We start from the raw sequence: 20920 nt of genomic DNA, 5'->3' as shown, positions 1-20920 counted from the left end.
ACTGTATTAGAATAAGAAGAGTGGTAGAAAGAAACTTTGAGAAAGATGTGGTGAATAAAAGCAAAGACGAACCCAAACTTTTTTACAAGTTTATAAATGGCAAAACGAAGAACAAGGAAACAATAGAAAAAATAATTAAAGGAGGGAAGACATATCAAACAGAGATGGAAATGTGTGAAATAATGAATGAGAGCTTCAAAACGGTGTTCACTGCAGAAGATGATTTAATAGAACCTAATAGGACATTGCATTGCCAAGGATTACAGGAGATCGTAGTGCACAAAGAGGATATTGAAAGATTATTGGATAAGTTGAACGTCAGAAAAGCCAGATGGTGTATCAGGCTGGGTGTTAAAAGAATATAAAGAGCAACTACTGGATCCAATTTGTGAAATAATTACAAATTCAATAATTGAAGTGAAAGTTCCACAAGAATGGAAGAGAGCCAACGTAATACCGATGTTTAAAGGAGGAAAGGCAACTGAACCACTGAACTACAGACCAGTGTCACTTACAAGTGTTTTGGAGAAGTTGTGTGAAATAATTATTAAAAAAAAATGGGTTAATTTTCTAAAAGAGGAGCAAGTCATATCGAACAGACAATTTGGGTTCAGGACAGGGAGGTTATGTGTATCAAACTTATTAAGCTTCTACTTGAGAGTTATTGCAGGACTGGAAAACAGAGACGGAGGGGTGGACACAGTATATCTGGATTTAAAAAAAAGGCTTTTTGGATAAAGTCCCCTATGGAACACTACTTTGGAAAGTAGAGAACATAGGAGGAATGTGAGGAACTTTGCTAGAATGGACAAGAGATTATTTGAAGAATAGGGAAATGAGAACTGTGATCAGAGATACATAGTCATTTTGGGGGTAAAGTAACTAAAGTAGAGAAGGCAGTCTGCGATACCTTAAGCAGACATTATCAGCTACGATACCTGCAGACTGGAATACGACCATGAAAGTTTTACCAGTAGTGTAAAATTGTATCTGCTATGATGGCGGATATTACACTGCCCTCTGTCATTACAGTTTCTCAGCATGGAGTACTATAAGTGAAGGAAGGTTACGCCGGCTCAGTGTGCCTACTGATATGTTTACACGATAAGTTATATCGTGTTATTGTGCTAAGTGGGGCCGCCGTGGTACAGTGGATCCGTGCGTGCTTTGGGATCCGAGGGGTCTCCAAGCGCACGGGTTCGAATCCTGTCTACGGTCTGAGTGTAGGTTGGGCTTCCTCACTCGGGGCAACGGTTTCCTAGCGGGTGGGCTTTGAAATAGGAGGTACCCTTAATAAGTATCCCCTTTAGCCCATAAATTCCCGTGAAAAGCCCACATGGTATAAAAAAAAAAAAAAAAGTGTCATAAGTTTTTTATTCTTATCCACAAGCTATCAAAATCGTTCTCATTAAGTAGTTAGTAATTCCTCTTGCTTGTAAAGGCATAAGAGTAAAAGAAAAAAAGAAAAAGATTGCAAACTAGCTTTTTATTTTTTCCTGGGGAAGGGGGGTAGTGATGTCACCAGGTAGGCATGCACATGCAAATCGTCTCGACTTTCTGGTCACCACAATAGAAGTACACACTGATGTTTCTCGGTCTTACTGTGTGTTGTACAGCCAAACAAAAGTCTCTGCATTCAGTGATGTTCAGTAAATAAGTGGAGCTTAGGCCAATAACTAAATTAAAATGGTGTCTCATCTTATGTTTCTTCTCATCATTCACTATGTTAGATTGGGTATCTTGAAAGGATATAACAGTAAATATTATGTAAATTACCAGTCTCATTTTCACTTGTATAACCAGCACCTTTACTGTATTTATTTACTTACCACATAATCACCAGCAGACATCATATCTCTTTTGTCTCCCACCCCACTTTTTTTTTTTTTTTTTTTTTAGGAAATCATGTATTAAATTGAATAGAAAACTGTTATTCCGTTTTCCTTGAAGTAATGAGAGATATGGTAATGTCACATAGATTATCAGCCTCATCCTGTGGGCCAGTATAATTTAGTTTAACTATAGCCTAGTAATGCCCTACTCTGTTTGACGCGCTACCCTCGAAGGTCATTTTATGGAAGGCTTACGCGTTACCCACACATTTCTTATTTGTTGAGACTAGACATGTTTAACCTCAACCATTTGACAGCCAGGCATAATAACGATGAATTCATTGACAAGTAATGTTAGTTTTGTATGAAAATAGGTGGCACAGTGACTAACACAGACATTCATGTGTACTATCAAAACCGTTAGCAGACCACAACATATCTCACTTATGATGGAAAACACACTGCCTTGTTCTGTGTACGCAAACAATAGTGGAAAGGTACTGGCAGAAAAATTGAACTTTGCCTTGTCATTTCCACACTCTGTTTATATGGTATGGGACTTAACACGGAACATAACGCACATACCCACCTTGTGCGCAGACCCTCCAGTACTCTAGCGGAGTGCCACTAAGGTCATTGTTAACCCCAATTATGTTTCAGATTTATATAAATGACATTCACATTGGGATAAACAGTTATATAAATTTATTTCCTGATGATGCAAAACTGCTAAGAGTTATCAAAAACAGAGAGGACTGTCTGTTGTTACAGGAAGATATAAACAAGATCTATGAGTGGAGAAGGAAGTGGAAATTTTAGTTTTATGCCAAGAAATGTCACATAATGCAACTAGGAAAGAGTAAAAGAAGACCGCTATGGAACTATGTAATGGGAGAGGAACAAATAATGAAGACTAAAGAGGAAAAAGATCTGGGAGTAATTATGCAGGAAAATCTGTGCTCCGAAAAAAACACATAAGCAAGGTATTTAGTATATCATATAAAATGTTGACGAACATAAGAGTGGCATTTCAATACATGGACAAAGATATTATAAAAAAATCATCACAATCATGATATGTCCAAGGCTGGAATATGCATTAGTGGTGTGGTCTCCAAACTCTAAAAAGGATATAAGAAGATTAGAAAGGATATAGAAGATTGCTACAAAGATGGTGCTGGAATTAAAGGACCTAACAATTGAAGAATGACTGAAGGAAATAGGACTGCCAACCTTACAAGATAGAAGAGAATGTGGTGACCTAATAACAATGTACAAGATTGTCAATTGCATTGAAAAGATAGACAAGGAAGACCTGGTGCTATTGACAGAAGAAGATGAAAGGACAAGAGGACATGAAAAGAAGATTAGGATGAGGCAGTGTGTGAAAGATATTGGAAAATACAGTTTTCCACACAGAACGGTGGAAAAGTGGAATGCATTCAATAATGAAATTGTTATAGCACATAATGTGCACAACTTAATGGAAAAATTAGATAAATGGAGACGGAGACAGAACACTATGAGCCCCGTTTGAACTATGCACAATAGAACTAGGTAAATACAACTAGGTAAATACACACACACACACACAAAAAAAAAAGTAAACTAAATTAGAAATAGATAAATAAATAAATAGATAAAAGAATTAAAAAAAAAATTAATTTTCCAACCTCTTCTTGAAGTGATGTGTACATTTGGACAACTAGGGTAAAATTCAGAATAAAGCTAATCTCAAGTTATTGATGTCAGTGATGTACAAATTAGAAACTCCTGATATAATGGGTTCAGCACTTAGTCATATTAAGATAGCATTTTTTTAGCCCATTGTTTCCATAGTGATCTTTTGATTAGGGTGATTACAAGTAACTTCCAAGTTTAGTAAGTTTTGTTGTAAGTAGTATAAACAGATATCTTTACTTACATATATTTTGAGTGTTTTACATCGTAACCATTTTCCTGGTATTTTCCTTTACAGTTTTATCAAGAAAGAACCACAGGAATGTACGAGTTTGGGATGACAGTGACTCATGCCTGCCTCCTGGCTCAGTCACTCCATATAGCAATTGAAACGAAAGCATGGGTGAGTCGTTGTTTTTCTCAAGGTCAGAATGGTTTGATATTAGTTAGGCCATTTTAATCATTGTAAGAAGGATAACTAAAAGAAATGGGCAGATATCTTTTCAAGCTTAAATTTATTTAGTTGAGAACCATACTTTAATATGGAAGAATCTCACATACTCCTCTGTATGCATCAGGGCCTAACAGAATTGCTTCATGCTTGCTGCCCATTGTACATCCATTCCATTCCCTGCACATAATGAAAATTAGAAACTTCTTTGTCCTTCCTCTTCTTCATGAACTGTAACCTGTATCATGCTTTGTCATACACTGATTATAGTCATCTCATGTGGTTGTAATCTCATCTCACTTTTTACCAGGTGTATCATGGCCTTTTGTTACTTTGTATTTTGTATGTCTGTTCATCAAGAGGCAATTTTGTTAAACATATAGATACAATAATTTGAAGTGGGATATAATTTGTCTCTTCAGTACCATGTCATAAGAGAGCAACAAATATGTTGTATGAAGTCGTATTGGGACTAGCACATGCAGATGGAGGAAATCATCTACATTTTATACTTATAATGTTAAGTAATAGTAAACTTTCTTTCCCAGACTGTCTTACACATTGGTAGTCTGGTTGCTTCTCTCCTACTCTTTTATATTTTTGGAGCACTCTACACTGCTACATGCCGTGCATGTATGGGATCACCCAGCCAGTATGGAGAACTGGGGCATGCACTCGCTACTGAAGTACATTGGCTTGCTGTTATTCTGACGTCCATCCTTGCTGTCCTTCCCAGGTTCGTTTGCGGATCTTTGTAAATTTTGTACCATATGTATATCATCCAGAATGTGTGCTCTTTCTGTCACATATTGTTCTTTCACTTGCATAGGGATGACTTGTTATCATTATTACAATATTTTTTTCTTATTTATTTATTTATTTACTTTTTTTTGCCTCCATCTTTGTGTCACATGCAGGTTTGTGGTGCGAGCGTTGCAGTGCTCCCTGAATCCTGATGAAGTGACTCAAGCCTTGCTCCAGCACCGCTCATCGAGACTGATGGATTTTATAGTCTCCTGGTCTGCCTCCACATCAACATCCTCAACTTACAGGTATTGAGCTGCTTTAGTTCCTGTAGTTTTCCTTGACATGGTGCATCAAATAGTGTAGGGGTGGATGATGGCATGCTCATTGTTCCTAGAAAAATGTTCTTATTTGGACATTGCACTTTTTCATTCAAAACTTTTCATCTTGCATAATTTAGAAAACATGTTTATGATGACCATTGAATACCTCTCTGATAAATTATTTCTTGCACTGTCACACCTCTCTATATTTCTTTATTGCTTGTGTCTTTTCTACAGGTTGTAGTTGAATGCTGCAAAATGAGTACATATATAGTATTTTCATGTGATGGTTGTGTTGCTGGCTCTAAGATCTCTTATTTTGCCAATGTAGTTATTTTTCCCATGGATGACATTTGACATAATTGCTTTAAAGATATACAAATTTGATGCTTTGTTGTCTCGTAGAAATAATGCTGGTAATGAGTGAGTGATGGCTGGAATTGCTTAAGACATATGCTGAGTGGTTTTCATTTGTTCATTTGTCTTTTATATTTTTTTTTACTTCTTCTCCTGATTAATATTCAATAAATTGTGAGATTTGACATTTTATTGCAAAGCAGGAGCCATATTTTATTGTATCTAAGTATAGGCTTTATACAATGAATGTTTTAAGTACATCCAAGGTATATTCCCAAAAATGAGCTTGGTCATATACTTGTTGCTAGTTTTTTTGCAAATTATGATAAATTTCTCAAGCATGTGGCCACCCTGTAGGTAAAGATGTGTGTCTGTGCTGTTTTTCATGCAGTGAAATCAGTAATGAAAATTTTTAAACAAGTTATTTGCCATCAGCTAGATCCTTGAAGATTAATTGATAAAAACTTCACCCTTTTTAACTGAATAACTGTGACTGAAAGACTGAGTAACTAGAGACACCATCCTGTTATATCATTCCTGTATTCTATCAGAAGAGTTTCACTAGTCCTCAGTTCAGCTTGCTTTTATAACTTAAATCCTCATATGCATGGATAATTTTCTCCTTTTCACTTATTCTAACCATCTTTCTGACCTTTTCCCAACAGGCACTACCTCCTGGCTGAACTCAGAGTGAGATCATTTCTCAATTTAATGCACTTGTTTGTCCTGTCCTTGTTTTGTTTTACTAGTGCTGTTTAGCTTTTGTATTTGTCACATACTATGTTTTTGCTGTACTTAATATTTTGTCATGATTTGATGGGTCAGTGGATGCAAATGAATTCTCTTCTCTTAAGGAGTTAACCATGGCAGAAACCACCTTGATCCTCTGCACCTGTCCCATATCCTAATATTTCTCTCTCTCTCTCTCTCTCTCTCTCTCTCTCTCTCTCTCTCTCTCTCTCTCTCTCTCTCTCTCTCTCTCTCTCGTGTGTGTATTTACCTAATTGTATTTACCTAATTGTAACATACGGGAAAAGAGCTATGCTCGTGTTGTCCCGTCTCCATATCTATTAATGTCCAGCTTTTTCTTAAAATCATGAATATTCCTTGCGTTGACGACTTCCACGTCTAAACTATTCCATGCTTCCACCCTTCTATGAGGAAGCTATATTTTTCACATCTCTCCTATAAGTGGCCATTTTAGTTTTTCCCATGCCCTCTCGACATTCTTTCATTCCACATACACAGATCTTCCCTATCCATTTTTCCATGCCAATCATCACTCTGTATATTGCTATCAGGTCTCCCCTTTCTCTTCTGTTTTCCAGGGTCGGAAGTTGCATTCTTTTCAGTCTGTCTTCATAAGTCAAATCTCTTAAGTCAGGCACCATTTTGTTGCAGCCCTCTGTACTTTCTCTAGTTTCCTTATGTGTTTCTTTAAGTTCGAGCCCACTGTATTGTTGCATATTCAAGCCTCGGTCTTATCATTGCAGTAATTATTTTCTTCATCATTTCTTCATCTAAATATCTGACGCCACTCTTATGTTCCTCAATAAGTTCAATACTTCTCCAATTATTTTGTTTATATGTCTCTCTGGCGATAGGTCATTGGTAATTGTCACCCCAAGGTCTTTTTCTTCATGACTGGTTTTATGTCTTCATTTCCTATCTTGTACATACTCCTGATTCTTCTTTCACTCTTGCCAAACTCTATTTTCTTGCATTTTGTCGTGTTGAACTCCATTTGCCATGTACAGCTCCATTTCCATATTCTGTCCAAGTCTTCCTGGAGTAGTTCGCAATCTTTGTCACATCTCACTTTTCTTAACAATTTTGCATCGTCTGCAAATAGGCTCACATAACTGGACACCCCATCCACCATGTCATTTATGTAGACCGCGAACATTACTGGTGCCAACACTGATCCCTGTGGAACTCCACTCTCCACCAAGCCCCATTCTGATGGTCTGTCCTTAATTATTGTTCTCATTTCTCTTCCTACCAAAAGTCTTCCATCCATTTTAGTAAACTGCCATGCACTCCTCCTACCATTTCAAGTTTCCAGATCAGTCTCCGGTGTGGTACCTTATCAAAGGCCTTTTTTAAATCCAGATATATTCCATCAGCCCAACCATCTCTTTCCTGTATTACATCTATCACCCTCGAATAGTAACATATCAGGTTTGTCGTGCATGAACGCCCTTTTCTAAAACCAAATTGACACTCACAAAGTATGTCATTTTCTCCAAGAAGTCTGTCCATCTATTCTTCACCACCCTCTCACACATCTTAGCTACCACACTTGTAAGTGACACTGGTCTATAGTTCAATGGGTCTCTCTTGTTACCTGATTTATAGATTGGGACAATGTTAGCTCTTTTCCAGTCTTGGGGCACTACACCTTCCCTTAATGAGGCATCAATTACTTCACAAACTTTTTCTGCCAGTTGCTCCTGCATTCTCTTAAAATCCATCCTGATACCCCATCAGGTCCCACAGCTTTTCTCACTTCTAAACTCCCCATCATATTCTTGATCTCCTCCACAGTTACTTGAAACTCCTTCATAATCCCTTTCTGTTCCATTACCAGTGGTTTGTCAAAAGCAGTCTCCTTTGTGAATACCTTCCGAAAGCATCCATTCATAGCCTCTGCCATTTCCTGGGATCTTCACTGCATACTCCATTTACTTCTAAACTTTCAATACTTTCTCTATTTTTGATGTTGTTGTTCACATGTCTGTAAAAAGCCTTGGTTGGTCTTTACATTTATCAATTATATCCTTTTCTTGTTTCTTTCTTTCTTCTCTTCTAATCAACACATATTCATTTCTTGCTCTTTTGTAACTTTCCACTGCTTAATCCGTCTTTTCCTTCTCCACCTCTTCCATGCATCCTCTTTTCTTGTTCTAGCCTTTTCACATCTATCGTTAAACCAGTCCTGCTTTCCAACTTCTCTATGTTGTCTTATTGGTACAAATTTTTCTCACCTTCTTTGTATATTTTTATAAATTCCTTCCACTTTTCATTTGCTCCTTAGCACTCTTGAATTTCATCCAATTTGTCTCTTGAAAGAATTTCTTTAGGTTTCCAAAATCTGTCTTGGCATAATTCCATCTTCCCACTTTATATTCTTCATTTCTTCTAGATTTCTCTTCATCTATCACCTTGAACTCCAAAACTGCATGATCACTCTTTGCTAAAGGGCACTCCACCCTCATCTCCTCAATGACCATTGGCTCTGTACTAAAGACCAAGTCCAGTCTTGACGATGCTCCCTCTCCTCCAAACCTAGTATCTTCTTTGACCCACTGAGTTAACACATTTTCCATTGCCAGTGTCAATAGTGTATTTCCCCATGTTGTCTCTGATCCTTCCATTGACCAGTCCTCCCAACACACCTCTTTACAATTAAAATCTCCCATCATTATAGTTCGTTCACAGCCACCCAACATTTCTTCCAGACATGTTCCTGTATCACTTATCATTTCTTCATATTCCTGTACTGACCATGCATTTGTCTTAGGTGGTACGTACACCACTATGTAGTGCCTCTTTTTCCTTCATTAGTTTCTGCTCTGATCTTTAGCACTTCTGCCTTTCCCATACCTTCTTTCACTTGATCCACCTTTATATCTTTTTAACCAGCAACATCACTCCTCCTCCCATCTTACCTACTCTATTTCTTTTCCAAACATTATATTTCCTTCTCCAACCATCATCAGGTCTTCTCCCTCTCTCAGTTTTGTTTCAGTAAGACCCACAATATCTGGGTTCTTGTCCCTCAAGTAATCGTTGAGTTCTAAAATCCCGATATCACTCCATTTATGTTGGAATACATTACATTCCGCTCATACGTAAGTTTCTTTAGTCCTTTCTTGCTGTACTTTTCTGGGTTATGAACCACTTCCTCAGTCTCATATCCAAGATTCTCCAGAAAAACTCTTTCTTCTCCTCTTCTGTCCTCTCTTCATTTTTTTCAAAGCCTCCTTTCTCAACTCATTTAACATTTCTCTTTCCTTTTCACCGAGATCTCTTCTCAACCAAATCTTCCTTGTTGTTTCCTGCTGGGCTAGCCTCCATGACTTCTCCACCAATTCATCTACATCCTTTTGTGACTTAAGTTTGATTCTTATTGGCCTCATACCTTCTCTTGTGAACTTTCCAATTCTATGGAAGTCCTCTATTTCTTGTACTAGGTCTTTTCCTCCTCCTGCACCACATTAATGATATTATTTATCACCTTTTTATGTTTTCTCTCTCTCCATTTTACTCGGTGTCTTATCCTCCTCCACACCAAATATCACCACACATCTCTTTTTGTCTACAGTTTCCCTCACCAATGTCTCATTTGACTTAATAACCTTCACCACTTTCTCAGCAATCTTCTCTTCTATGATCTGTTGATCTATAATTTCAGCAAGGCCCAAAGTTTTCTCCCCAGACTCTTTGATTTCCTTTTCCAGACTTGCAACTTTGTAATTTACCTCCTTTCTTTCCACTTCCTGACTTTTTCCATTCAGCCTGCTTCTCCATCACTTTTCCTAGAGATTCTCCACATTTTTGCAATTCACTTTAATTAGCTTAACTTCCTCTTTCAGTGCTTCATTTTCCTTCTTCATATCGGCACACTCTTTCAATACATTGTCATAACTCGTTTCCAGGCCCCCATACTTTTCAAACAGTTTTTCAATTTTACCTTCCAACTCCAGAATTTTCTTCACATAAGCGCTCTTCTCCATTATTCCTTGAAATCCTGTGAAGTCTGATTCATCTTTCGAATTCACGGCCGCCATGTTGCGCAGATGTAAACAAACCAGCTGATGGCTCAAACATTATTTTGCTAATCAACAGTTAACATGACTATATGGAGACGGGACAAACATTACCAGCTCCTTTCCCACCTTGGTTACTCTTAGGCAATGGTAACTGTAGAATTAGAGATGATTGCTCTGGAGCTCAGCGACCACATCCGCCATCGATGATGTCCCGTGTGTGTGTGTGTGTGTGTGTGTGTGTGTGTGTGTGTGTGTGTGTGTGTGTGTCTTCTTGCATTTTTGTGTTGAACTCCATACACATGACCGTCCTGTCCTGAACCCAAATTTCTGTTCATATGACTTGTTCTTCTTCAGATGTTTAACCCATTTTTCTTTGATAATTATTTCACACAACTTCCCCATCACTTGTAAGTGACACCATCTTTTAATGGTTCTTGCCTTTCCTCCTTTAAATATCTATTACATTCTCTCTTCCATTCTAAACTTTTCCTTCATTTAGTAAACTTGTAATTATTTCCCAAATTATCATATTTGTCTTTCATTCTTTTCACCACCTGATCACCATCAGCTCCATTGCTTTTCTCATCCAAATTATCTAATATTCTTCCAATATCCTCTTTGTGTGTGTTTCCTGTAATCTGTTGTGTGTGTGTCCTGTGTGTGTGTGTGTGTGTGTGTGTGTGTGTGTGTGTGTGTGTGTGTGTGTGTGTGTGTGTGTATTTACCTAATTGTATTTACCTAATTGTAACATACGGAAAAGAGCTATGCTCGTGTTGTCCCGTCTCCATATCTATTAATGTCCAGCTTTTCTTAAAATCATGAATATTCCTTGCGTTGACCACTTCCACGTCTAAACTATTCCATGCTTCCACCCTTCTATGAGGAAGCTATATTTTTCACATCTCTCCTATAAGTGGCCATTTTAGTTTTTCCCATGCCCTCTCGACATTCTTCCATTCCACATACACAGATCTTCCCTATCCATTTTTCCATGCCAATCATCACTCTGTATATTGCTATCAGGTCTCCCCTTTCTCTTCTGTTTTCCAGGGTTGGAAGTTGCATTCTTTTCAGTCTGTCTTCATAAGTCAAATCTCTTAAGTCAGGCACCATTTTCGTTGCAGCCCTCTGTACTTTCTCTAGTTTCCTTATGTGTTTCTTTAAGTTCGGAGCCCACTGTATTGTTGCATATTCAAGCCTCGGTCTTATCATTGCAGTAATTATTTTCTTCATCATTTCTTCATCTAGATATCTGAACGCCACTCTTATGTTCCTCAATAAGTTCAATACTTCTCCAATTATTTTGTTTATATGTCTCTCTGGCGATAGGTCATTGGTAATTGTCACCCCAAGGTCTTTTCTTCATGACTGGTTTTATGTCTTCATTTCCTATCTTGTACATACTCCTGATTCTTCTTTCACTCTTGCCAAACTCTATTTTCTTGCATTTTGTCGTGTTGAACTCCATTTGCCATGTACAGCTCCATTTCCATATTCTGTCCAAGTCTTCCTGGAGTAGTTCGCAATCTTTGTCACATCTCACTTTTCGTAACAATTTTGCATCGTCTGCAAATAGGCTCACATAACTGGACACCCCATCCACCATGTCATTTATGTAGACTGCGAACATTACTGGTGCCAACACTGATCCCTGTGGAACTCCACTCTCCACCAATCCCCATTCTGATGGTCTGTCCTTAATTATTGTTCTCATTTCTCTTCCTACCAAAAGTCTTCCATCCATTTTAGTAAACTGCCATGCACTCCTCCTACCATTTCAAGTTTCCAGATCAGTCTCTGGTGTGGTACCTTATCAAAGGCCTTTTTTAAATCCAGATATATTCCATCAGCCCAACCATCTCTTTCCTGTATTACATCTATCACCCTCGAATAGTAACATATCAGGTTTGTCGTGCATGAACGCCCTTTCCTAAAACCAAATTGACACTCACAAAGTATGTCATTTTCTCCAAGAAGTCTGTCCATCTAGTCTTCACCACCCTCTCACACATCTTAGCTACCACACTTGTAAGTGACACTGGTCTATAGTTCAATGGGTCTCTCTTGTTACCTGATTTATAGATTGGGACAATGTTAGCTCTTTTCCAGTCTTGGGGCACTACGCCTTCCCTTAATGAGGCATCAATTACTTCACAAACTTTTTCTGCCAATTGCTCCTGCATTCTCTTAAAATCCATCCTGATACCCCATCAGGTCCCACAGCTTTTCTCACTTCTAAACTCCCCATCATGTTCTTGATCTCCTCCACCGTTACTTGAAACTCCTTCATAATCCCTTTCTGTTCCATTACCAGTGGTTTGTCAAAAGCAGTCTCCTTTGTGAATACCTTCCGAAAGCATCCATTCATAGCCTCTGCCATTTCCTGGGATCTTCACTGTATACTCCATTTACTTCTAAACTTTCAATACTTTCTCTATTTTTGATGTTGTTGTTCACATGTCTGTAAAAAAGCCTTGGTTGGTCTTTACATTTATCAATTATATCCTTTTCTTGTTTCTTTCTTTCTTCTCTTCTAATCAACACATATTCATTTCTTGCTCTTTTGTAACTTTCCACTGCTTAATCCGTCTTTTCCTTCTCCACCTCTTCCATGCATCCTCTTTTCTTGTTCTAGCCTTTTCACATCTATCGTTAAACCAGTCCTGCTTTCCAACTTCTCTATGTTGTCTTATTGGTACAAATTTTTCTCACCTTCTTTGTATATTTTTATAAATTCCTTCCACTTTTCATTTGCTCCTTAGCACTCTTGAATTTCATCCAATTTGTCTCTTGAAAGAATTTCTTTAGGTTTCCAAAATCTGTCTTGGCATAATTCCATCTTCCCACTTTATATTCTTCATTTCTTCTAGATTTCTCTTCGTCTATCACCTTGAACTCCAAAACTGCATGATCACTCTTTGCTAAAGGGCACTCCACCCTCATCTCCTCAATGACCATTGGCTCTGTACTAAAGACCAAGTCCAGTCTTGACGATGCTCCCTCTCCTCCAAACCTAGTATCTTCTTTGACCCACTGAGTTAACACATTTTCCATTGCCAGTGTCAATAGTGTATTTCCCCATGTTGTCTCTGATCCTTCCATTGACCAGTCCTCCCAACACACCTCTTTACAATTAAAATCTCCCATCATTATAGTTCGTTCACAGCCACCCAACATTTCTTCCAGACATGTTCCTGTATCACTTATCATTTCTTCATATTCCTGTACTGACCATGCATTTGTCTTAGGTGGTACGTACACCACTATGTAGTGCCTCTTTTTTCCTTCATTAGTTTCTGCTCTGATCTTTAGCACTTCTGCCTTTCCCATACCTTTTTCACTTGATCCACCTTTATATCTTTTTTAACCAGCAACATCACTCCTCCTCCCATCTTACCTACTCTATTTCTTTTCCAAACGTTATATTTCCCTTCTCCAACCTTCATCAGGTCTTCTCCCTCTCTCAGTTTTGTTTCAGTAAGACCCACAATATCTGGGTTCTTGTCCCTCAAGTAATCGTTGAGTTCTAAAATCCCCGATATCACTCCATTTATGTTGGAATACATTACATTTCGCTCATATGTAAGTTTCTTTAGTCCTTTCTTGCTGTACTTTTCTGTGTGTGTGTGTGTGTGTGTGTGTGTGTGTGTGTGTGTGTGTGTGTGTGTGTAATTCACCTCGGTTCTCTGCTGGTCACCCAGCCAGTCTTCCCCATTACGGAGCGAGCACAGATCTCATAGACTGGTCTTCGGGTAGGACTGAGACCACATCCACACACAACACACACTGGGAAAGCGAGGCCACAACCCCTCGAGTTACATCCCTATACCTATTTATTGCTTGGTGAACAGGGGCCACACATTAAGAGGCTTACCCATTTGCTTCACCACTTACCAGGACTCGAACCCGGGCCTCTCGATTGTGAGTCAAACATGCTAACTACTACAGTACGCGGTGTGTATGTGTGTGTATTTACCTAGTTGTAGTTTTACAGGGCCTGGGTTTATGCTCGTGTGGCCCCGTCTCAATATCTACACTTATCCAATTTTTCTTTAAAATTATGCACACTTGTTGCTGACACCACTTCTTCACTCAAACTGTTCCAAGTTTCAACACATCTTTGTGGGAAACTATATTTTTTAACATCTCTCAGACATCTTCCCTTTCACAGCTTTTTTCTATGCCATCTTGTGCTTCGAATGTCATATTCTTCTCTCAGGATCAGTTTCTCATTCTCCACTTGGTCCATTCAGTTGATCAATTTATAAACTTGTATCAGATTCCCTCTCTCCCTTCTCTGTTCCAGGGTTGGTAGATCCATAGCCTTTAGTCTCTCCTCACATGTCATCCCTTTACATTCTGGAACCATTCTTGTAGCCATTTTTTGTAGTCTCCAACTTCCTTATATATATATATATATATATATATATATATATATATATATATATATATATATATATATATATATATATATATATATATATATATATATATATATATATATATATATATATATATATATATATATATATATATATATATATATATATATATATATATATATATATATATATATATATATATATATATATATATATATATATATATATATATATATATATATATATATATATATATATATATATATATATATATATATATATATATATATATATATATATATATATATATATATATATATATATATATATATATATATATATATATATATATATATATATATATATATATATATATATATATATATATATATATATATATATATATATATATATATATATATATATATATATATATATATATATATATATATATATATATATATATATATATATATATATATATATATATATATATATATATGCACATAAAGACACATACACACATATACTATTGAACTTAATTTGGTGGTTGTAATGTTAATGAAAATTTAGTCTTTAGTACTGGATGGCCTGTCTATTTTGCTGATTTTTCTTTTTTTATTTTCATTCATACCTGCAGATCTCAGCTATCAGGAATAAAATTAAGACACGGAAGAGTAGTATTTTTTTATTTTTTTTATTTTGCTATTGGGATTTTTTTTCTCCAAGATACTGTTGTAGGTAAACCAATATTTGAATTCACTGTTACTACTTGCATTCTAACTGACACATATTTGTATTACCCAAAACTTTTAAATCTTCCTTGGCATGACTGCATTCTGAACCTGGTTAGTGATCTCATTGAAACAATATTTAGTGACACTTTTGACTTGCTATATGTGAAAAATGTTATGCTTTGAACCCTGAAGAGTATGATCAAGAGGAAAGAGGAGAAAATTTGCTTTGTTCATTGTAAGCTTGGAAGAGTAAGCAGGATGGCAGTGCTATAAAGGAATTGCCTCTTATAGTTTCCATTTCAGATTTCTGAAGTCTTTTCTGGTCTCAGTACGTATTTATTGCTTGGTGGTGGAAAGAGACTGACAATGTATATGAGGAACAATTTTGGTTCCTGTGTGATTATACAAATATCATGTTTACCTTCATCCTTTGACATCTTGATTTTTGCCAGAGACAGACTGAAAACTTCTGAAGCATGTTAGGTGTAAAGAACCACATCTGTTGTCAAAGACTCACCTTCCCACACTTTCCCTGTACAGATGCCGGGACCCAGACACCACTTAACACCTCCTGGGGCCAGGCTCCACACATTACTGTCATGCACTCATGCAGATCCAATTTAGTTGTCTTCTGCAATTACAGTTTTATACAAAAATGTATTTAAATTGAGGTTACCATGTAGAATACGAGCATGACATGGTTATTTGCACAGATTGGTCATGTACTTCATTTCTTCTTGATTTCAATAAAAGTTAAAATACCTGTCACTGTAATAAGGCAAATCCACAGTTGATCTTAAATGGTAAATAATGTTAGCAAGTCATTTGAAGTAAATGTGGATGTGCATGAAGGGATGAGTATGTGGTATGGTACTGCTCTGGCCCCAACCTCTCCTTGTGACCTTAACTTCTTTCCAGGTTTGTTGCATGCCTTTGTTCTGGCCTGGTTTTTATGAGTTTTTTTTTCACACCTATTGTCTTCTGTACATAAATGACAAACACATTGCTGTTAGTTTTTTCCTAGAATAAATGGTAGTGGTCATACTGTCTTCAGTCTTGCTTCAGTAATACTGTATACCGGACTACAGTGAACATGTTTCTGACTCTGACGTGACCTACGTATCTTGCATCATAAGTCTGTTCTGCACCTTCCATCATTGCTATTTGTACTCCATATCACCAGTTTCTCACTCCTTGCATTTCTATCACTCTCCAATTTCTATTAATCTGTTACTTGTGTTCAGAGCCGACAAACTTAAGAGTGTGAATTATCTTGTTTATTAATTTTTATTTATTCATTCAGATAATCTATTTATTTTCTAATATCTTTATTATTTTCTTTTTGCTCATCTCAGTGATAAGTAGAGGTGTGCTTGTGTGTATTCCAAAATTCTGAGCATGCTAGGTAATTGATTCTCAACCTGCATACTCATAATTAATTTAATTTTTTGAATTTAGATTTTTTGTTTAATTATCTAGATAAAGCTGGTCTAGTAATTAGACTGGCTGGCATAACTTATTGCTGGATGACTGCCATGTAAACACCTATGAAACATAGCTATCACTGCCATTATTTGACAGTTCCTGGTCATTAGCTGCATTTTCTGTTGTTAAATATTCCACTCATTCTCTGTTGTTCTTGAAGGCTTTATCCACTTGCTTATACTTATGCACTAGTTTGATCCTTCATGTGAAGTGAGTGATGGGGATAAAGCTGTTCATGTTAAGTGTAAAGATGTTATATAGCATATGTATTAATTACAATATGGTATTTTTAGACCTGGTGTCCGGCACAAGGAAGGAGAGGAAGAGGAGGATGTGTCTGATCCGTACAGCTCTCTTGTCACCACAACCACTGTTGTCACTACCACTGATGAAGCTGAAGTATAGCACCACTACTCAGGAAACCATCTTGGCTGTGGAAATAATGATTATTTGTTTCTGAAAGTGCTAGTGACAATTATGACAACTAGTTGAAAATGTGTGAAACACTTATAGGAGAAGTTCCTTATGATCATGTGAAAGTGATATCTCCTCCATAACACATTTCAGCTATGGCTGTTGTCCTTACAATGTAAGAAATAGTCATGTGGCAGCCTCTTTATGAATCATTATAAAAGAATAGCCATAACAATGGTACAGTTACTTGTTCATTCAACCATAACATAATTGTGCTTACCAGTGCTATTGTAAATAACTATACATAGATCTGAGTGAGTGTCCAGATGAAGAAATAATTTATTTTTGTGAAAATAAAAAAAACTTATCTATATGATGAAACCTCTTGTGATAACTTGTGCTTACTGCTGTCTCTGTGTTAAAGTATTCCAGAAGTGGAGTAATTCAGAACACCACAGTAATAGAAGATGTCTACATTTCACCCCATTGCTACTTATATGGTATCACGTATAAGGATTCCATGTCAGAGCTTCAGTCATGCCATATAATTTAAAAGAAGCACTTAGGTATAGATTGGCTGCCAGTGTTGTGGTCACTCACCTGCTCTTAACGTTCACTCATTGAGCTTCCACATGAAGGAAAGTGATGGGTGCATCAGCTCCCATACAAGTGCTAGGATCCCTTGATGCTAGGCAGAGGCAGGCCACATGCAGAGCCATCTTGCCTCTTTTGTAGTAAGGACCTAAGAAATGAGGGAAATCATACTGGGCTTTCATGATACTGTATATAAGTGAAGTTATTTTTTATATGAAGAATTCAGATTATTGAGATGGTGTGACAGAATAATCATCAGGGAATGTACATATTGTGCAGTTATATTTCTGTTAAAATGGCTATTAATTTAGTGTTTGTTTCCCAATGTGGGATGGAACAATCAGTATTACATTTACAGTTTGTTTAATATTCAGAATGAGATAAAACTGGATGAGTAATAAGGGAATGTACAAATTAGATAGACCAGTATAATAGTATTGGTCAGACAAAGTAATTAAACTTAAAATTTAAAGTGAATACATGCATATCTACTAGTTTATGATGTTAATTCCAGCTTTGGCAGAGCAGATGTAAGTAATAAATTATTGTAGATTTTAGACTGTCAGTGCTTGTTTCTTAAGATGTTCAAGATGTACCTCTCAATCAACAGAGAATCCTAGTGATGAATTATAGTAATTGCATACTTTTTATTTAATCTTTGATAATTTCTTAATCTTTGGTAAATTTCTTCATATCCTTTGTGCTGAATTTTCTGGTTCAGTGATAAAGTTCTCCTTTGTTGTTCCATTGATATTGTAAAGCATCATACATTGTCTATAGAATCCTAAAAGTTTAAAAGTTTATTTTTCAGAATCAACATAATAATTCAATTATTTTGATTTCTTTTTTCAAGTACTTTTAGAAAAAAAAAAAAAAAAGAAGAAAAGGAGAATGCATGTGTACATTGCAAAGCATAGGTGATGAGTGTGTGTGTCATGGGTGTAGCTCCTTCTCACTTGTTGGCCCTGCTATGTCACCTAGGCCTGCCTTACCACCTGACTTGAGGATCAGGTTTCTGAATTCAACACAAAATCTATTAGTCTACATCTACAATTTAAGAGTTCTTATTTCAGGTTTCTCTTTTTGTTAAGAATCTTGAGAATCTTGAAAATTGCAAATCATGAAGAGTTATGATTGAAATAGCTGGATTTGACGTCATGCACCTGTAGCAAAAAATACAGTAATATAGTTTCTATATTAATATTACTGGAAAAACTGTAAATAGCAATGAAACTAAAATTTAATTATTTATATGAGTAAAGCACAGTGGATGGTATACAAAGTTGATCCCTGTTGCTCATCAGTTAATGAAGAGATCCATTTCTTAATAAAGTTAGTAATAACTGCCATTCTTAATAATATAACAGGATAGTACTGCCATAGCCATCCTTACTGTAATTATCCATCCATTACCACTGTGTGTCATGTCTTGTTGCAACTATCACCACTATTACTGCTACTGCTAGCCTCTTCCACTTCTACTGTTATAATTACTATTAAGAATAAGAGAAAACTTCATCATAAATAACTACAATTACTACTGCTATATCATGACCACCACCACTACTAACATAAACACTGCTAGTGGCAATGCTTTCACTACTATTACTACTACTTTTACTGCCATTACTGTAATTACTATAACTACTACTGAAAGTTCCACTATCTCTGTATTAGTATGTACAACTAGTCCTGCTAATGTTTTGTTACTGACTCTTATTCACTCATCAAACTTTAAACAAACAACCACCAGTATAGAAAATCACCATACCATTACAAAAATTACAGTAAGCCTGGCCACTATGCTGTCAACACCATCACCACTACTGTTTGTTAGTGTATATTTCTGATCCTCTTTAGGAACTCTCTATTATCATTATTATTATTTTGATTAATTAATTAATTTATTTGTACTTTTACTTTATTATTGTTTTATGTATGAAAGCTCTGCTTTCCATAGGTTGTTGTCCCTCATATTCTTGAGTATGTTAATGTGGTACTTGTGTTTGTATGTATGATATGCAGGATTCACTCATTCTTTGTGTGTATGTATAGGGATTGAAAGCAATGAATGGTAATGCCTTAGTAGAGATGAGTATAGATAATGCAAAATTGGATTCAAAGTCAATATAGATTTGTTTACTGATGTTATTTTCCAGGTAGATGATAAAAAGTACTGTCATTCAAGTACTTCAGTACTATTTGTGAAAGGAAAGGCTAGTCTAGTAAAGAGATGGTTTATGTGAAAAAAAAAAAAGTTGATTTTGCACATCATTGAGCTCATGCCAGAAATAAGTTATGACAAAAAACAATTTAATACACACACAAAAAAATTGTATTAATCAAACCCCTTACACACACACACACACACACACACACACACACACACACACACACACACACACACACACACACACACACACACACACACACACACACACACACACACACACGGGGCTATGAGCCCCGCCTGAAGCCTGTAACACAATTAGGTAAATACACACTTGTGTGCGGAAGAATATATATGACAGAGTGAGAGCACAGTGAGGAAGTGTGATAGTAGTAAAACAAGCCTAAGTCAGTGAGGATGGTGCAGTAATCCTGTCACTAACATTCCTATATTGTATGGAGAAAATAGTGTTAATTGTGTTTTTTACTTTTAGGTTTTTGAACGCATTTAGTTTTGTTATGTGACTGTCACACGTTTCTTTATTTGAGGCGAATCTTCTTTTTTAAGTAAACAGATTATATTTTTTTGTCATTTTCACCAGAAAATACTGCAGCACAAAGTCTTGACTTATGAAATAATTAGAAAATACTTTGATGGCCATAATAAATATTTTGCTGTTTTTGGTGAAATCTTCATTTCGATAGATCCTTCGAAAATTTAATTAGAAGCTGTGCTTATCAATGAAACTTTCATGCATGTCTTTACATGCTCATGTATTGGATAGGTTTATAAGGAGGTGAAGTGCATAGTGTACAAGGTGTGCACCTAAGAATTTAATTACAATAACATGGCATCCAAGTGAGGAATTGTAATTATAATGTGGAGAGATAGATAACATGGAGAAATGTGCCAGGGAGCAAGGCCATATGGTACTATTGGATAAGCATGGGCTAGGAGGAGGAGGAGGATTCGAGAG

The 20920-nt window shown here is 36.4% G+C and overlaps 1 protein-coding gene across 3 annotated transcripts in view; it reads left to right on the top strand.

Annotated features, from left to right (window-relative positions):
* Positions 1-20625, top strand: part of LOC123517353 (phospholipid-transporting ATPase VA-like) — a 135009-nt gene extending 114384 nt beyond the window's left edge. For 2 of the 3 annotated variants that reach the window (XM_045277367.1, XM_045277368.1), the window contains exons 22-25: positions 3811-3915; positions 4512-4699; positions 4881-5015; positions 17060-20625. In XM_045277367.1, coding sequence (XP_045133302.1) covers positions 3811-3915; positions 4512-4699; positions 4881-5015; positions 17060-17171 — 540 coding nt within the window. In that variant the 3' untranslated portion in view covers positions 17172-20625. Of the gene's footprint in view, positions 1-3810; positions 3916-4511; positions 4700-4880; positions 5016-15821; positions 16199-17059 lie in introns of those variants that run through there. The other variant, XM_045277369.1, reaches the window with a different exon arrangement.
* The last annotated feature ends 295 nt before the right edge of the window (positions 20626-20920 follow it).

The sequence above is a fragment of the Portunus trituberculatus genome, chromosome 42 (genome assembly GCF_017591435.1).
Source record: "Portunus trituberculatus isolate SZX2019 chromosome 42, ASM1759143v1, whole genome shotgun sequence".
Lineage (NCBI taxonomy): Eukaryota > Metazoa > Arthropoda > Malacostraca > Decapoda > Portunidae > Portunus > Portunus trituberculatus.
Note: the sequence above shows the minus strand (reverse complement) of the source record. Positions and strands in the feature narration are given on the sequence as shown.